Raw genomic sequence first — 19,889 nt, 5'->3', positions numbered from 1 at the left:
ACCCTGCCAGCCCGTTGAGCATGGTTGATTCGTGTCAATGGAGTCCCTGGATAAGCTGTTAACATTTCTGGATCAAAGTACAAACTGTTGAATGCATGTATCCGAGGAACAAAATAAAACCTTCATGGCAGCGGACAGCTGCTCATCCATAAGTAAATCCCAACACTGCCCAGAGGCCTCGGTTTATGGAGTCTCACTGTGCTGTGGAGATTTGGTGCCTTAACCCCTTAAACAGCTTGGAAAAAGACAGTTGGATCTGAACAACGTACATTATTCATTCTATGGAGCTCAGGTTGTGGGCATCTTGATTTTCCAAAAATATTTTTTTTGCAGAACATCGAAGAGGCCTTAGCTCCAAAGGCTAAAATCGATACTTGTGACCAATTAGGTTCATGGCGGGAGGTAACTGCAGTATGTTTAGGCCAAGTTAAATCCTTTAAGGATAGAATTAGAACAGAGGGATAAAGTTTCGTCTTCACCACATGGGCATTAGGAACAGGAGTAGGCCATCCAGCCTCTCGAGTCTGTTCCACCATTCAATTAGATCATGGCTGATCTGCATCTTAACTCCATTTACCCACCTTGGTTCCGTAAGCCTTCATACCCTTACCCCACAAAAATCTATCAATCTCAGTTTTGAAACTTTCAATTGACCCCCAGCCTCAACAGCTTTTTGGGGGAGAGAGTTCCAGATTTCCACTATCCTTTGTATGAAGAAGTGCTTCCTGACATCACTCCTGAATGGCCTAGCTCTAATTTTAAGGTTACTCCCCCCTGTTCTGGACTCCCCGCCAGAGGAAATAGTCTCCCTCTATCCACCCCATCAATTCCCTCAATCATCTTAATCTTGCAGAGCAGATCGTCCACCTGCTATAGAACCTGCCCGATTTTCATTCCATATAAAATCAGTCTGGCCTACACGTGACTCCAGTCCCACACTATGAGGTTGACTATTAATACCATCAGGGCAACCAGCGATGGGCAATAAATACTGCTTTGCCAGTGTCACCTACACCTCTAAAGGTGCTGATTCCTACTGGAAGCTGCTGGTATGTCTTGGGTACCTCCAACGTTAACTGTTCCTTCTGTGTGATTGAGCCTAAATAATGAGCATGAGCAGATCACTCAATAATGGTGGTGGGGTGTGAGGGGGATGGGGTATCACAACAACAACTTGCATTTATATCGCGCGTTTGACGTAGAAAAAAATCCCAAGGCGCTTCATGGAGGCGTGAGGAAAGAAAATGTACCAAAGCAGCAGACATTAGGAGGGCTAACCAAAAGGGTTGAAGAGGTGGGTTTTAAAGGAGGGCCTTGCAGGAGGAGAGGGAGATGGAGAGGCGGAGGGGTTAAGGGATGGAATTCCAGAGCGTGCGGCCTAGGCGGCTGAAGGCTCGGCCTACAATGGTGGGGCGGAGGGAGGGGGAGAAATGCACAAGAGGCCTGAGTAAGAGGAACGGAGAATTCTGGAGGCGTGGAGATGGGGGGAGGGGGGGGTTTCTAGGACCGAAGGAGGTTACCGGGAAAGGGAGGGATGAGACCATAAAGGGATTTAAACAAAAGGATGATCATTTTAAATTTAAGGCATTGGCGGACTGGGAGCCAATATAGGTCAGCGAGGAAAAGGGTGAGGGTCGAGAGGAATTGGTGTGGGATAGGATAGAGCAGCAGAGCTTTGGATGAGCTGTAGTTTTCAAAGTGTGGAGGATGGGACGCCGGCCAAAAGAGCAAAGGAATAGTTGGGGTACATCCTGACTGCAATGGAATTAAAAATCGGGAGATGTAAAACGGGTTACCGACTCGCTATCACTCGTTTTACACAATCGCACAAAGTCAAGTATCCCATTGAGTCTGAAGGTGACAAAGACATGGCTGAGAGTTTCCGCAGCAGATGGGCTGAGGCTGGGGCGGAGACGGTGATATTATAAAAATGGAGGTAAGTTGTCTTTGTGATGGAGAGGATATGGGTTCAGAAAATCAGCTCAAGGTCTTCAAATGCCTTTATCATTTTAAAACACCTCGATTAGATCACCCCTCCAACCTTCTAAACTCAAGGGAATACAAAGCAAGATGATGCAACCTGTCCTCATAAATCACTAAGCCCCAGTATCATTCTGATGAATCTGCACTGTATCCCACCCCCCCCGCGCCCCCCCATCAACCCCCCTCCCCGCCCTCCAAGGCCAATATATCCTTCAGTAGTGGGGGCCTCAGCTGAGTTTCCCCCTCCTGCTGTTGCCCTGACTGAAATCACCACCCACCTTTCGGCCTCTTTCAACTAATAAAGTCTTCAGGAAAATAATATACTTTACTCTGCAGCTGCAGATGGGCTGGGAAAATCATTCAGTGAAAAACATATAACCTTGGGAAATAAACGATTTACATCGAAGCATGCAGCCGAGAAGTGCTTCCCAAGCAACTATCAGATGCTCAGGGCCAGACTTAGTTAAAATTAATTTGAATGTGAATTTCCTTACAGGCTTCTATATCAATAAATGAATGATATAACTTGTGATGACTTCTTTGATAGCTTGCCTTTTCATGCGCTGTTCTCTGGTGCTGCTTTGTACTGCATTCCATCCGTGGCTTATCTGCTTCTCTTTTGAAGGACTCATGAAATTCCAATGTAGAGGATGCTAATCTTGACAGCAAACCTCAAAAGTTACCATTGTCTGCCTGCCCCATGTTGCATCAGGGCTGATTAAATTGGGCAGAACTATAAAACAAGGAGACAGAAGGGTAAAGCCAGCTGGAACACTGTCCTATCATTTCTGAGACGTAGGTTTGAATCCAACTTGTACTAATGGATTCCACTCTCTACTGGCTGCGAGGGTCTTAAGTGGAATATTTGTGAAGCATTTCCAATCCTGTAGACGTAAATCCGCAACAACAAAAAAACCTGTCATATTTCAGCTCTAATTGCCCCTAAATTGGCAATCTCAGTCAGAGAGATCATATGGATGTCTGATGCAAAAAATTGAATTGCAACACTGATGCTTTATGGAGTGCGGTGCTGAGATCAGAGTTTAAGACACATAGTTGGGTCAGAGCAGATGGAGCTTTATTCTCCATCTGGCAATATCATACCTGATCTGGGAATGCTTGACGTTGACCACTGATGTGTCTCAAATTGATAAAAGCCAGACGGTCCAAATTAAATAACTACCTGCAACCTACCATAATAATAACCCCTTCATGCATGTCAATAAACCTCTTGCTTACTAAGAAAAATATACTTCTTATACTACAACTAATGTAGCCAGACTACAATTGTGTGCAGGATTCTCATCTTTAACATGTAGGTGGTATGAGTAATGTTGGTGCAGGTAGATTATTTAACTTATACTAAAACCCTCCAAGATGTCTGCGTTCCTCCAATTCTGGTCTCTTGCGCATCCCCGATTTCCTTCGCCCCACCATTGGCGGCCGTGCCTTCAGCTGCCTAGGCCCTAAGCTCTGGAATTCCCCCCCTAAACCTCTCCATGTCTCTCTCCTCGTTTAAGATGCTCCTTAAAACCTACCTCTTCGACCAAGTGTTTTGTTCAACTGTCCTAATATCTTTTTATGTGGTTCAGTGTCAATTTTTATCTGATAACACTGCTGTGAAGCACCGTGGGACGTTTTACTACATTAAGGGCGATTTATAAATGCAAGTTGTTGTTGGTACGAGAAAAGGTGAGTGCAAAATTAGCAATAGGTTAGAATGTTTTTTTAAATCTACACAGGGGCAGATTAGATTCTCATTAAAACTACACAGCATCAGTCTTGGCTCAGTGGGAGCACTCTAAGTCAGAAGATTGTGTGGTAAAGCCCCACTCCAGAGACTTAATCTTGGCTGATGCTTCAGTGCAGTGCCGAGAGAGTGCCGTCTTTTGGATAAGATGTTAAACAGTGGTCCTGTCTGCCCTCTCAGGTGGATGTAAAAGACCCACGGCACTATTTGAAGACGAGCAGGGGAGTTCTCCTGGTGTCCTGGCCAACATCTATCCCTCAACCAACATTACTGAAACAGATTATCTAGTTATTTATCTCACTGCTGTTTGTTGGACCTTGCTGTGTGCAAATTGGATGCTGCGTTTCCCTACATTACAACAGTGACTACACTTCAAAAGTATTTCATTATCTGTGACGTGCGTTGGGACGTCCTGAGGTTGTGAAAGGCGCTATATAGATGCAAATTCTTTCTTTCTTCAGTGGTCTCCCCTGTCATTGGTTAGTCTTGTGCTGCTTATGACCGGGGGTATCTGAGCGAGTGATTTACAGGTTACATCTGGAGATAGAGTGAAGCCAGATGTTGTCAGCCTCCTTTCTCTAGCCATGAACTTTGCCCCGCTCCCCCTGGATGAACCTCTCTGATCTCTCTCAGCCGCTGGCAGTTTAGGTCACGAAAGGAGCAATATAAATTTATTTCTTTCTCTCATCTAATGCTGTCAAAGGATCAAGGATTTGAAAGGGATCAAATGTTATCATACATGGCAACCAGCAACGTTTCACACACTCGGCACTCCCAGAGCTGTACCCGCTGACAGATGAAAATCAGCACCGTCCTCAGCTCCCACCCTCAGCATTGCTCCTCCATGGGATAGAACAGAGCTCACATTATGGTCAAGAATTTTCATGAGGTCAGGAATATCTGTCCCCGGTGTGTCTCCCTGGATCAGCAGTGGTAGGAGGCGAGAGCTACAGTGTGGCAGGATGGGAGGAGAATTCCAGCGTGAACTGGAGGCGTGGGGTGGGGGTGGGGGTGCAGGGAGAGGGGGAGGAAAGAGAGCGAGCAAGAAGTGATGGTACAGTGCCAACCTAAACTGGGGGAGGGCAGGGGGGAAAGAGTTGGCTAATTGAAGGGACAGAAAGAACATGAGCACATCTCTCAGAAACATCCCATAACACTTCACGTACAATAAATTACTTTGAGACTCATTCACTTCTCTTTTGTAGACAAGTCCGGCAGCCATGTTGCTCGCATAAAGCTGTAAGATGAATGACCAAATAATTCTTTTGGCGGTGGCATTTGAGGGTGGAAATGTTGGCCAGGACATATAGACCTCCCAACTTTTCTTCAAATAGTGCCATGGGCTTTGTAACAAACTCATTCTATTATATAGTTTATATTGTACATAATACTTGTAATAATTTCAGATGAAGCACAAATACTGCATAATATGTGCGGACATGGAACTCTAATATCATCTGGTTATAATTCCAATCCTACTTATACTGTTATTAAAGTTATTTCCTTTCCGTGGATGTGTATGAATATTATGAATGAGGAAATGCCTTCTGTGTCTGGCTCGAAACATTTTTTGTTCTCTCACCAATTCTCTCCTCTCCACTCAGGCATTAAGACTTGCTGGGCATGATTCCATTGGCCCCAGCAGTTCCTCTGCTACTTGACTTAAGTAGGCATTATTCATGTAATGTCTAGGTTCACACATGTCACCAGGATATTGGACCTTGGATGGTGTCACAATTGAGTGTCATCCTGCCCTTATTTCAAACAATCACTGTATAGCGATGAGGAGGAGGAATCCTGTCTAATTTTCCCCTCCTTAATCTGAAACCACTTAAAGCACCCCACGTTGTCTAATGAATTTCTCTCATTTCCATTGGATTATGATACGCCCCCACATTTATGTCCGGGCATATTATGGCCTCGCTCTCAATAGTGCCAGGATTTCCAATGGGGCGGAAAGGGGCGGAATTCTGCCATGACTGCGGAATTCCAACCCCCCACCCATGCACATTGTGTCACAAAATTGCACCCCCCAAGTCCCCATAATTTCAGGATCTTGGTCTTTAATGATTCCCCGTGGGAAGGGACAAAGACCTGGTAGTCTCAGCCCTGCCTATGTGGGGATCAAGGGCAACTGGAGGCAGACTTTAAAGCTTGAGGGAGAACTGCATGGCCAGGCTTCTAGTTTGTAGACCCTTTCAGCCAGTATTCGTTTAGGGTCTGGAAGGAAAGAGGCACAGGTTTTCTTTGCTGTTGTTGGAAGCTGATGGTGAGGGCGGAAGGCAGATGGAGAGAGGTAAGTTGAGAGGGAAGGGCGGTCAAGGATCACAGAGAGAAAGGAATAAACGCTGTTAGATCTCATTCATTTGAAGTGCGACTGCTTTATTTTGATCTAAAAATGTAACCTATTTGCATTTAATTCACAGTGAAACAAAATGAGGTTAGCAATCTGTCTCACTATTTTTGATTATAAATCTAGCATGACATACAGTGTTGACAACTGTGAAAGTGACTCACAAAGGCAAGCAACTGGGAATGAGGGCAAGCAGAAAGAGACACAGAGAGAGGGGATAGGGGTGAGTAGGGTTGCCAACCCTCCAGGATTGTCCTGGAGTCTCCAGGAATTGTTGTGAGCAACCCAGGAGAAAAATCATAGGAAGCATTGAAAAAAATGTGGTTTTTTTTCATGTTCTTTGAACACTTTTGGTTAATGGTTATAAAAATATCGGTGATGGAAGAAAAGGCTGTTTGACTGACAGTCAAGAATGATCCAATCGGGTAACGAAGAGTTTGTTTGCTTTCCAATTGGCCACGGGAAGGCCATGCACTGGGAGGATAGAGGTGTCGGGCGACCAATGGCACGAGTGTGGGGGGGTGGGTTGGGGGCGGTTCGAGGTCATGTGATGAAACCTCCAGGAATTGGTCCAACCAGAGTTGGCAACCCCATGGAGGTGATGGAGGGAGGTGAAAGAAGGGAACTGTAGATGAAGGAAAGCAGGAATAGGCAGTGAACAGAATGCCCAGGAAATTGGGATGGGGACAAGAGAGAGGGACTAAGGGGAGTCTGAATTGAGGACACAAATCCAAGTTCACAAGTCCTCAGGTTCTTTCCTGTTGAAAAAAACTAAAAAAGGCAACAACGATCCAATGATACAATAAACATTGTATTTTTTTTGAGCTATTTGAGATTTGATTGGTTTTGTGTTGCTCTTTTTTACATCTATTCAAAACTCATGTCATGTGCAACAAACTCCCCCATTAACCAAAGGAAACATCAGGGGAAAAAAAAGATCTCATTGGCAATCGACTAAAGGCTCTTTGTGTTAAGAGTCTGTTTTTCAGCTGCAACAGCTGATTTTATTTTCTAAGAGCTGTTTTTGTACAGATACATGTTGGGGGGCTATGTAACTGCAAACTTTCTCTTTCTTTCATTGAAGCCAAGGGAACCTCTACAAGGAGGGCGCCACTGAACAAATGAAGCTGGTGATCGGTCTAAAACAAAATCAATGACTAGTGAGACAAATAACGATATGACCGGCCATGCCAAAGGTCTTGCTGCCCCCACTTCCTTCACCCCAGCATTGGCGGCCGTGCCTTCAGCTGCCTAAGTTCTGGAATTCCCTCCCTAAACCTCTCTGCCTCTCCTCGTCTCTCTCTCCTTTAAAACACTCCTTAAAACCTACCTCTTTGACCAAGCTTTGATCACCTGTCCTAATATCTCCTTCTTTGGCACGGTGTCAATTTTATGTCTGGTTACGCTCCTGTGAAGCTCATTGGGATGCTTTACTACATTAAAGGCCTTGTATAAATGCAAATTGTTGTTGTTCTCCTTTCTCAAGCAGAAACTAATGCTTTACCTGGGCTGAGAGCCACATCCAGACTCTGGACCTGGAGTAGGAGCTGGTGATTTGTGAACAGCCTGGTGCATTCCTGGTTGGGAGGGGGTGGGATGGGGATGTGTTAACGTCTGGGCCCCCATATTAATGCATCAAAAGCAGCCGGGCAAATAATGATCGGCTTAGTTTGTTTGTAAGGTGTTTCTGTTAATGCAAAGAGCTGGGAAATGCAGAGACAACATGTAGCACTAAATCAGGTGGAGTTAGACTGTCCCTGGAGTTGAAGATTACTGTAAACGCATTTTTGTGTGTTACACCCTTTCGCTCTGCACAGACTTCACACGCGTGCTATAGATAGTAGCGATGGTGCATGAATGAATTTACAGCAGTGAAATCGCCAGACAAATTCCTTTTAAACCAGATTTCATATTAATTGTCTCTCCAAGGGCTGATTTTGCAATGCTGTTCCCCAGGCCACCATGAGTACAACAACAACTTGCATTTATATAGCGCCTTTAACATAGTGAAACGTCCCAAGGTGCTTCACAGGAGCGTTATCAAAACAAATTTGACACCGAGCCACATAAGGAGATCTTAGGACAAGTGATTAAAAGTTGGTCAAAGAGGTAGGATTTAAGCAGCATCTTAAAGGAGGAGAGAGAATTCGAGAGGCGGAGAGGTTTAGGGAGGGAATTCCAGAGTTTAGCGCCTAGGCAGCTGAAGGCACGGCCGCCAATGATGGAGCGATGAAAATCGGGAATGCGCAAGAGGCCAGATTTGGAGGAGCGTAGAGATCTCGGAGGATTGTAGGGCCGGAGGAGGTTGCAGATAGGGAAGGGGCGAGGCCATGGAGGGATTTGAAAACAAGGATGAGAATTTTATAATCGAGGCGTTACCGGACCGGGAACCAATGTAGGTCAGCGAGCACAGGGGTGATGGGTGAACGGGACTCAGGCAGCAGATTCCCTGCGGTTATAGAGCTGAGGACAAGATCAGATTTTGTCTCCGATGCTACCTATGCTCAAATAGCTGGTTAACACTCACTGTCCACCCTGCTTTATGGAAAATGGTCACTTGGATGAGCTACTGGAGGGCTGGTGGGTCCTGCCCCCACTCAGCATGACTCACCCTCCAGGAGGAGAGGAGGGGGGGGAAATTAGGGAAGAAAACCAGTAGACCACTGTGTGAGGTGGAGCCAGATGGAACTGTCCCCAACACTCCTCCCCGCCATTGTAAAAATGCTCCAACATTTTATGAAGAATCACAGCTGATTGTTTAAAAGGTTAAAGAATTAGATACATAAACTATCCGTTCTACTAAAATCCAAAATACATCAGTGACGGTGACTGAAGCATGGACCTCATTTGCAGATATATGCCAACCTCATTATTAACTAATGAAACTGTAAAGGTCAGGTAGTCAGGCTGAGATTATGCTTTGCCAGACTCTGAAAACAAGAACACCAATTAAAAAAAAAAGAAATAGTTCTTTCATTTTTTGAAATGTTTAATCTTTAGATTAGGTTTTATATCATCTTCACGTCAAGTCATGGTTACTGATTGTCTGGCGGGTTTCTGGATTGGCTCCTTATCAGGAATGGTAGAACTAATCTTGTGACTATTTAAACGGATCAGAGAAGGAAGGAGGTATATGTTCAGCTGGCATCTGGCAATTTGTTAGCTTCTTGCAATTGCAAAGTCAAGTCGACTTAACAAACAGCTTCATCTTTCCTGTAGGGCACAAGTGAAAGTTTCTAACTTGCTGAAGAGTAAAGCGTGAGATGGGAACCAAAACAGTGTGCAGCTTGGATCAGAGGCAGAGCCGGAATATGTACTGCCAATTCTCTGGCCCATGCTCCCTTCGAAGAAAGGTTTCTGCCGGGAGCACTAAATTTACTCTGAAGTGAAAATCAGAACGTATCTGCCCCTATTCCACCTAAACGTTCAGCAGATAAAGGCACTGCCCGGTCCAACTTCAACATGTACGGACCAGAAGGTCCCAGGTACCATCCCCAGTCTGTGCTGAGCTGGCCAATTTGAGTCAGTGGAGTTGGCTTCTGTGTCCTCAGGTTGAGAGGTGATGGTTAACTCCACGTTTAAGCTTCTACCTCCAAGGTACAGAGTTCCAGCTGATAACATTGCGTCCTAAAGGAAGGAGAAGCTGAATTTGTACCATACCTAACCCAAGAGTGCTGAAAGCTATTAGCTGGTTTTGGTAGGCAATGGGGAGGGGAGGATAATGGAGTGGAAGGGGCGGAAATAGCAAAAATTTGGACTGCAGTCCTATTGTTCTTTTGCTTGATCAACACGTATGCAGAAAGGCAGCAATGTCATGAGCCAAATGGTGAAGAATTTGATCTTGGAGGAATACAAGTTCAATTGGGACAAATTACGAGCACTTTCAAGGAGCCGGCCCATGCACGATGGGCTGAATGGCCTCCTTCTGTGCTATATCATTCTATGATTATGATCTACTTTCAAAGAACCAAAGAAAAAATGGCTGCCATGTCAAGCAGCAAATGCAGCATGCACAGGAAGTTTGCAGACAGAGTATCTTGTTTGCAAGCAAGCAATTTCTAATTGCTTGGTCCTTAAAAATTATGACATAATGTACGTGCAACGATGCCTGAAAGACCTGCGAGATTAAACACTTCTGGAGCTTCAATTGCCGATTCAAATGATATACTGGACATCCCTTGAGGTTTGTAATCCATTTTGCTGATTTGAAGTAATGTGTAATGCACATTTAAAAAGCAGTAGGATGATGACACATTGCTCTGGTAGAGGCAGTTAAAATGAGTTGCATGCTGCAAACATTAATTTAACAGTGACAAATGGATTTTCTCTCTTCAACATAAAATGCGATTAATGTGTTTTACACGGTGAGCACTGAACCTTGCTCAGCTCCTAATTACCTCCCCTGTAAAATCCAGGATTATGTTGTGATACGCCAATAATTAGTACAATGTAAACAAATATAGAGAGGGCGCAGAAGAGATTTACTTTAATCGTACCGGGGATGAGGGACTTCAGTTATCTGGAGAAGCTGGGGATGTTCTCTTTAAAGCAGAGAAGGTTAAGGGGAGATTTGTTAGAGGTGTTCAAAATCATGAATGGTTTTGATAGAGTAAATAAGGAGAAACTGTTTCCAGTAGCAGAAGTGTCAGTAACCAGAAAACACAGATTTAAGGTAACTGGCAAAAGAACCAGAGGCAACATGAGGAAACATTTTATGCAGCGAGTAACTTTCAAAAAGGGAATTGGATAAATACTTGAAGGGGAAAATTTTCAGGGCTATGGGAAAGAGCAGGGGGGAGTGGGACTAATTGGATAGCTCTTTCAAAGAGCCGGAACAGGCACAATGGGCCGAATGGCCTCCTTCCATGCTGTATCATTCTATAATTCTATGATTCTCTAGCGAGATAAATTGGTGCTATCTTCACTAAAGCTCTTGTATTAAGAGTCGGTAATCAGATTGTCGAGCAGATGCTGGTGAGCGATCTCTGAAATGTGCAGCAGTCCCTCGGATAGGCCCACTCAAATGGCTGGTTTACTCAGTCTGCATTGAAAGCAGGGCTACAGGGAAAGGGCAGGGAAGAAGGAGAGAGAGAAAAATTAGGAGGGTCGCAAATCGGGACCACAGACCCCTGTGCTCGATGTTCCATCTAACCTCCCATCCAGTGAGACCCGGTGCTGGAACTGCTAACTCATAAAATTGACCCCTACTTCCGCTGTTTGTATCATTTTAGGCGATATGTACTATATTTACATCACTGATAACAATAATAAGAAAAGAAAGACTTGCATTTATACTGCGCTGTTCACAACCTCAGAGTGCTTTACAGCCAAGGATGTATTTTTGAAGTGTAGTCACCGTTGTAAGGTAGAAAACGTGGCAGCCAATTTGCACACAGCAAGATCCCACAAACAGCAATGTGATAATGATCAGATAATCTGCTTTTTTTAGTGATGTTGGTTGAGGGTTAATTATTGGCCAGGACACCGGGGAGAACTCCCCTGCTCTTCTTCGAAATAGTGCCATGGGATCTTTTACGTCCAGCTGAGAGGGCAGATGGGAACTCGGTTTCATCCGAAAGACGGCACCTTGGATAGCTCTTTAAAAGAGCCAGCGTAAGCACGATGGGCCGACTGGCCTCCTTCTGTGCTGTATGATTCTAAGAACGAGACCATGCAGAGGACAAGTGGCATGGACGATTGGTGCACTGTCCTCTCATCTCTGGGTTTGAATCCAGCAAATACTGACGGTTTCCTCTTCCTGCTGACTGCATTCATCCTGCAAGAAAGGGGTCGGCCATTTAGGAGCAAGATGAGGAAACATTTCTTCACTCAGAGGGTTGTGAATCTTTGGAATTCTCTACCCCAGAGGGCTGTGGATGCTGAGTCGTTGAGTATATTCAAGAATGAGATCGATAGATTTTTGGACACTAAGGGAATCAAGGGAAATGGAGATGGGGCGGAAAAGTAGAGTTGAGGTCGAAGATCAGCCATGATCTTATTGACTGGCGGAGCAGACTCGAGGGGCCGTACGGTCTACTCCTGCTCCTAATTCTTATGTTATATTCTTATGAAAGGAGTTTGGGCAGTCGCAACTCAGTTCGTAATGGGTGTGGACCCATATCATGACATTGCCCCAAAATTAGCATTACTTACCCCCTACTAAATTAGCATTTGCGCTCAGTTTAGCCAGAGTTGGAGAAGGAGCAGGTGCGGTAGGGCGTGTTTTTCTGAGGTCGGGGCTGAGGCACATTGTTGAAGCACATCAGAGCAACCTTTACTCTATAACCTGTGCTACACTGGACCTCAAATTACTTGACGCTGGCACTGGGTACCTGAACCGGGAAGTGTTCCATCTCACAGTGCCAACATCCTTCATATTTTTATGTCCATTAAACATTGAGTTGATGTGGCAATGTAATGGTTGCTTTATTCAATCCACTGGTTCCTGACTGAGGCTGCGATCACACCACGTAGAAGGTAAATGGATTAACGGGTAACGAACGCATGGTCCATGTGATCTCCAGGACCGGTTTCGATTGCCTGGGGGGGAGGTCGGAGAGGAATTTTCCAGAGGTTTTTTCCCTTATTGGCCGTAGGTTTTCCTCTGGTCATTTGCCTGGAGAGAGAGGGGAGAGAGAGGAAGTGTCTGGTCGCGATGTTTCGGCCATCGTGGTGTGTGGGGGGTGGGCTTGATGGACCAGCTGGTCCTTTCCTGCCTGTCATTTTCATATGTTCCTTTTCTGGAACATTCCTCACTGGATATATCGGGAGTGAAATCAGTCTCAGGCAGCAGTGCAAAATGGTGATCGTGAATTGGTAGCTCATTTTATGCTCTGTCCAATTTCCATTTAGAAAAAATATCGACCAGAATGTAAAACGGGCTGCAGATTCGCTATCACCAGTTTTGTACTAAAGCCCAAGACCGATTTCACCCCCATTAACCAGTATTGAGGAAACCCCGGAGTTTTATGCTTGCTCCCATCAGGTGGTGGCCTCTAGTGTTCAACTAACAAGATTCAAATACGTTGCAGATCACTTCATATTGATGGATCATAACAATTCATCAAAAGTATACAACATTCTGTAGCTAAGTCACCAACCCAACTGGCAGGAGATGGGTGAAGTTGGGATTCAGTGCAGAGAAACCAGAAAATAAATGGACAGTAATCTAGTTCTAGCCTCTGAATAAACTTCCAGCAGAAACAGAGAAATCATTCTCGGAATAGCCTGCAGCCTCTCAGCAGACTCACTGGGGAAGTCAACGTGCTTCTGAATTCAACTAGAACTAAAATCTCATTATTATAATTTGACATAATGAAAATCACACTTTGGGCACTGAACTGAAAACCCTAATTCATTTTCGCTCCAGCGTAAGTGTGACAGCAAGCTGCGATATTAACACTGTTCTTTCAGCGAAAGTGCAGTTTTGATTTACTTTGCTTTTTGTCAGCATATAAAACATTCCAGGATATTTCCAGCATTGTGACAATCCCAACACTTGGACCCTGTGGTCCCATCGCTGACTGCGGGTTACCCAGGCAGAGCGAGCTTGCATTGGACTAGGTTACGAGATAAATTGTTGACTTCTCGCAAATCAGATTGCCTGTCCGTTGTAGAATCCGCCCAAGGGATCCACTCCACCAGACTGAAACCCAAGGGATCCACTCCATGAGACTGCGGCCCAGGGGATCCATTCTACGAGATTACTGCCAAGGCAATGAAGATGAAAATTTACCCCCACATCTTTTATTCTCTCCTTCTCGGCGTTTAGTTTACAACTAGCTTTATCCTGTTCTCTCTAGTTCTATATAAAGCAAAGCAAGTAGATTACTGATGTAACACACTGTCTGTAACAATCCCTGAGTACTTTTAAAGCATTATCAATAAATTGAACCTTACACCATCCATCTGATTTTAGCCTGGATAGTCTGATGATTGAGTGGGCTGTTTGAGCATTTCTAAAATATAAACTTGAACACCTTTTCAAATGAATCGCCTATTTTTTCCACTTATTCTCATGTCGCATGATGTGAAGGCGTTAGCTGTTAAGATGATGAATTAATTTTGATCATCAGCAATACAAACATCAGAACTGGAGTCTGAATCATAATCACTGCCCATATCTATTCTACTTCCTGTCCATGCAAAAGATGGAATTCTAGAGGTAATTTCCTGATACATGCCGATTTCAAAAATACAGAGGAAACTGGTCCCATGTATTTGGACTCTGGGTCTCTATTGTGAAAAATATGAAGCAGTTCTGACTTGATTTGGTCTGGGAGCTGTCCCTTTCAATCAAACACAAATGCACAAAATTTTAAAAAGCAACCTACAGCCGCAAACGTATTTCTTTCCATTTATTTTCAAAATCATGAAGGGTCTAGACGGAGCAGATAGAGAGAAACTGATCCCATTGGCGAAAAGGTCAAGAACCAGAGGACACAGATTTAAGGTGATTGGCAAAAGAACCAAAGGTGACATGAGGAAAAACTTTTTTACACAGCGAGTGGTTAGGATCTGGAATGCACTGCCTGAGGGGGTGGTGGAGGCAGATTCAATCATGGCCTTCAAAAGGGAACTGGATAAGTACTTGAAAGGAAAAAATTTGCAGGGCTACGGGGAAAGGGTGGGGGAGTGGGACTAGCTGTATTGCTCATGCATAGAGCTGGTGTGGACTCGATGGGCCGAATGGCCTCCTTCTGTGCTGTAACCTTCTATGATTCTCTGATTCTATTGTGGTTTGTTATTATAGTGTTATTGATAACAGGCTTGAAGGGAATCCAATGTATGATTTTCAAGTATATTCAGAGTTGATGATTACTTCAGGTAATCATATGTTATTTTTTCAATGAGTTTGGCAGATGTGAATTTATAAAGAGCCCTGACAACAGGATGTGAGCTAGAAAAGGAGCAGAGAACAGTCCCATGAGTGTAGGTGAATTAAACAAACTGATATCTTCATTGCGAGGCAAGTAGACTTAGCTAGTACCCAAGGAGACAAGGAGGAGAGCTGTCTGTATAAGTCTATAAGATCCAGGCCAGCATTTACATTTGCAACTTTTGTTATTTTCCTCTTTGAGGAGATAGATGATATAATTTCATTTTATCTACACACATACAAACATGTCCGTGCGCCAGCTATGGCTCAGTGGTAGCACTCTTGCCTCTGTTGCTGTTGCTGTTTGTGGAACCTTGCTGTGCGCCAATTGACTGCTGTGTTGCCTACGTTACAACAGTGGCTACATTTCAAAAGTACTTCATTGGCCGTGAAGCACTCTGGGACGTCCTGAGGTTGTGAAAGGTGCTGTAATAACATTATATTAATGTAATAAGGAGGCCACATACAGCTTGGATAATGAGCATCTAAATGGGCTAGAGCAGCAAAGGGATCTAGGGATACAGATACACAAATCACTAAAAGTAGTTTAGTTAATAAGGCCATAAAAAAAAACAAGCACTGTGGTTCATTTCTAGAGGGAATTGAAAGCCAGAGAAGTTATGTTAAACTTGTATCAAACTTGGAAATATATCACCGTTCCTTCATCGTCGCTGGGTCAAAATCCTGGAACTCTCCCTAACAGCACTGTGGGAGAACCTTCACCACACGGACTGCAGCGGTTCAAGAAGGCGGCTCACCACCACCACCTTCTCAAGGACAATTGTAAACAATTTTACAACACCAAGTTATAGTCCAGCAATTTTATTTTAAATTCACAAGCTTTCGGAGGCTTCCTCCTTCCTCAGGTAAATGTTCAGGAGCTCCAAGGACAATTAGGGATGGGCAATAAATGCCGGCCTCGCCAGCGACGCCCACATCCCATGAACAAATTAAAAAAAACCTTGGTTAGACCACACTTAGCGTACTGTGCACAGCTCTGGTCTCCACATTATAAAAAAAGGATGTAGACGCATTGGAGAAGGTGAAAAAAAGATTCACAAGGATGATACCAGAATGGACAGGATATACTTATCAGCAAAGATTGAGCAGGCTGGAGCTCTTTTAAGAGAAGGCTGAGGGGTGGCCCAATAGATGTCTTCAAAATTATGAAAGGGTTTGATAGGGTGGACGTAGAGAAAATGTTTCCGCTTATGGGGGGAGTCCAAAACTAGGGGTCATAAATATAAGATTGTCACTAATAAATCCAATAAGGAATTCGTGAGAAAGCTCTTTACCCAGAGTGAGAATGTAAAAGTCACTACCACAAGGAGTATGTGAGGCGACCAGCATAGATGGCTTTAAGGAGAAGCCCTAACCAATGTGGTGGGCCGCGCACTTCCGGCGCAGAATGAGTGAGCACACACTATATTAAACCCTTCGACACGCATTCTGTCTGTAAAAAGGGCGCAGTGCCATCTGGTTATAGGCCCGAGGCTTCTCGAAGTCTTCTTGCACCACCTGAGCTTGGGCTTAGAACGCAATGAAGGATAACTCCAGGGCAGTGTCAAACCAACTTTAAAGAAGTTGTTCAACAGAATTGTTGGGACTTTCTGGCAACAGCACCTGACTTATACTACGATTGCCTTCTGTCTATCCGTGCTTAAACATGTGTGAAGCTCCATTACCTACGGGTAAATTTTAAATGCTTTGAAAGTGCAAGTGGGAGTGTCCACTTTCTTAAAATCTTTTTTAAAAAGTCTGACTTAAGTTCAGAAAGTCCAACAGTTGATGGAATGATGTGTATTAGTCAATTTAGTGGTCAATGAGGGAGGGGTAGTTGAGGGATGAGCACTTCAGTGATTAATGCAAAGAGAGGTACTGTTCAATATGTAATCTCTCTAAATCTGTCTCCTATATTGATGCCGGATGGTGTAGCTTGGCACTGCTCAGGGAAACCTCTAGCATCTGTAAGTGAATTTGTACCAGCCTATGTTGTGAGTTCTTTTATTCCATAAATCATTCAATCCGCTGCGTGTATTCTATTTATTCTGTTTCGGGTGTCCAGTTACATCAATATTGGAATGAGTATTCCAATCTCACTTCAGGAAAGATAGCTCGGCTCTAAATGAATGCACAGAGATCAAACTGTGATTGTATTTTGAAGCTTGCTGAATGCCACAATCTAACTATAATGCAATTTTTAGAATCCCTGCTCTCCAAACACACACCATTCTCTGATTTAGAGGGAGGGAGGGAGTTGGGGGAGTGGGGGGGAGAGAGAAATAACTTGCATTACTGACCTTTTCAAATGCCAGTATCACTCGGAAACCAAACGTTAAGAAATTACAGTGGAGTGAAGTGTAACATAGGAACAGGAATGGCCATTCAGCCCCTCGAACCTGTTCCGCCATTCAATGAGATCATGGTTGATCTGTATCCTAACTCCTTTTACCCACCTTGGCTCCATATCCCTTAATACATCTGGCTAGCAAAAAATCTATCAATCTCAGATTTAAAATTATTAATTGAGCTTTTTATGGGAGAGAGTTCCACATTTCTACCACCCTTTGTGTGAAGAAGTGTTTCCGAACTTCTCTTCTGAATGGCCTGGCTCTGATTTTAACACCGTAGTGTTCGGCTGCTGGTTCAGCCTCTCTGTTTTACCCAACTGCAATACCTTCCAATTGGGGGAGCTAAGTGCTGTCACAAACATACCATAAATCATCGTGTGACTAAGTTAACAGAAAATGGCAGGGAGCAATATTTTTCAATCTCGGAAGTTTTATGCGAGATACAAGAACAAACAAGTTCCCTCGACAGCTCAGCGAGTAAAGGCATCAACTGACCCGCACACTGTAAGTCCCTGGCCTGCTCCGAATCAACTGAGCTCAGCTGAGGCAGCATTAGGGGTGCTGTAGTTGGTCTCAGCATCGCTTGATTCGAGAAGTGGGAGAAAGGTCAGCTAGAGTTTCCCGGCTATCGAGTGTTTCCAGTAACAATGTGCATCTACAAGTCAGGTGAGGACAAGATTAGACTCAGAGTGATGTGCCTTACAGTCAAACAGCCTACTGGAGTTTACTACCTAATGTCACACGTGAAAAATATCACTTGGGCAAGGCAAGAGCCTATTAAAGCAACAGGTCAATGCAGAGGAGCTGGGGAGAAAAGTTGGTGAGAAAATGATACGTAACTGAAAAGAATGTGTCTTATCAACCAAGACTCCTTAAAAAAAACAGTTTCAAGTAAATCTGATTAATATCTTAGCCATAGAATGGAAGCAGGTTCAATAATAATTTTCAAAAGGGAATTGGATAAATACTTGAAGCTGAAAAATTTTCAGGGCCATGGGGAAAGAGCAGGGGGGAGTGGGACTAATTGGATAGCTCTTTCAAAGAGCCAGCACATGCACGATGGGCCGAATGGCCTCCTTCTGTGCTGTAAGATTTTATGATTCTATGAGTGTAAATGAAACCTGTCATTGAATTGATTTATTTAATAGGTTTTCATCTTTTAATTTGATCGGAGGGTTTAACCCATCTCTGGTAGCAATGCCGCGCTGTAAAAGGCCAAAAAGGTGTCAGCACTTCGATGGTGAAGCAGCAGCATTATAGAACCTGAAACAGTAAACCATTGCTAGGGTCCTCGGGCAGGCAGGTCTGGATTCACAGTCACTGTAGTTCAGTTTCCCTTTACAATTCCCTCTGAAACAGTAAAGGCGGCAAATAAACTTTTAGGTTCTATGAGCAGTGGGATAGAATACAAATCAGAAGAGGTTGTACTTTTGCTTTATAAAAAAAAAGCATTTGATAAGCTTCCACTCGAAAGGCTACGAGTTGAGTTCAAAGCTGTGCAGATGCTAAGGCAAAACTTGGGAACAGATTGGCCGATGGTAAAAAATAACAGATAACGGTCAGAGGAGTAATGTTGTAGTGTGTGTTGGGGATTGGGGGGAGAGAGCAGCAAGTTCCAGGGTTTAGTTTTGGGGTCACTACTTGTTTCTAATTTACATCAATGAGTTGGATTCAGAAACTCATTGCAAACTGGTCAAATTTGCAGACAATACCGGAGCTAGAAGGGGCAATGGAATCGAAAGAAGCAAAACACGAGTTAACGAAATATGTACGTGGGCAGATGACAAGTGGAAAACATTGCACACAGGAAGGAAAAATGGGCAAGTTGAACGAGACCTAGGAACCTTAGTAGACTCAAAGGCCCCAATATTTACGGGGAGGCGTGGAGGGAGGTGGTTGGGGGAGGCGCGCAGACACCGGGAAGGCGGAGGTCCTGCCAAATTTAATGGCAAGACCTCGTTAGTATTTTTTTTTTACTCCGTTTCCCGCCCAGTCTGAGAGGCTGGCCGGCTTCCGGGTGGGAAAGCCAGCGGCAGAAGGCCGCAGCCAGGTTCCGCTGGGGACGGTCCCCGGAATCGGAGGAGATCAGGGGTCGGCGAGGGGAGGAGGGCGGACGGTGCTCGGAGTGCGGCAGCAAGGAGGGAGGGAGGGAGGGTGAGGTCGCGGGAGGGTCAGCCGATCGCTGGGGGTGGGGGGGGGGGTGGAAAGAGATCGCGGCAGAAGGTTTGCTTGAGGGGCCGGTGGGGAAGCACTCCTGCTCCTCCTTGGCCCACAAGCAGTGCTGGAACAGTACTTACCCACTGGATCCAGCAGCTCCCACCTCCCCGCAGCTGCTAAATTCAAATGTCTTCCAAAATCTGAGGAACGGAACCTCATTTAAATATTATAATCACTGACCGGCCTCTCCAGAGCGGGTCACTCGGACGCCCGCAAACCCGCTACGGTTAAACCGGAAGTCGGTGCGTTCGCAGCGGGTTGGGGTCGCGTTTCACATATTTACCAATTTAACCCCCATCCCCCAACCCCGACCCTCTCCCGCCCATTGTGGGGGGGGGGGGGTTAAAATTACCCCCA

At 44.7% G+C, this 19,889-nt stretch overlaps 1 protein-coding gene across 1 annotated transcript in view; it reads left to right on the top strand.

Annotated features, from left to right (window-relative positions):
- Nucleotides 1-977: 977 nt before the first annotated feature.
- LOC137301255 (transmembrane protease serine 5-like) overlaps nucleotides 978-19,889 on the top strand; it is an 85,043-nt gene continuing 66,131 nt past the window's right edge. The window contains exons 1-3 of the mRNA XM_067970715.1: nucleotides 978-1,049; nucleotides 19,021-19,083; nucleotides 19,309-19,365. Of these exons, the coding sequence (XP_067826816.1) occupies nucleotides 978-1,049; nucleotides 19,021-19,083; nucleotides 19,309-19,365 (192 nt within the window). The remainder of the gene's footprint in view (nucleotides 1,050-19,020; nucleotides 19,084-19,308; nucleotides 19,366-19,889) is intronic.

This window comes from Heptranchias perlo, chromosome 33 (genome assembly GCF_035084215.1).
Source record: "Heptranchias perlo isolate sHepPer1 chromosome 33, sHepPer1.hap1, whole genome shotgun sequence".
NCBI lineage: Eukaryota > Metazoa > Chordata > Chondrichthyes > Hexanchiformes > Hexanchidae > Heptranchias > Heptranchias perlo.
This window is presented reverse-complemented; position numbering and strand designations above follow the sequence as displayed.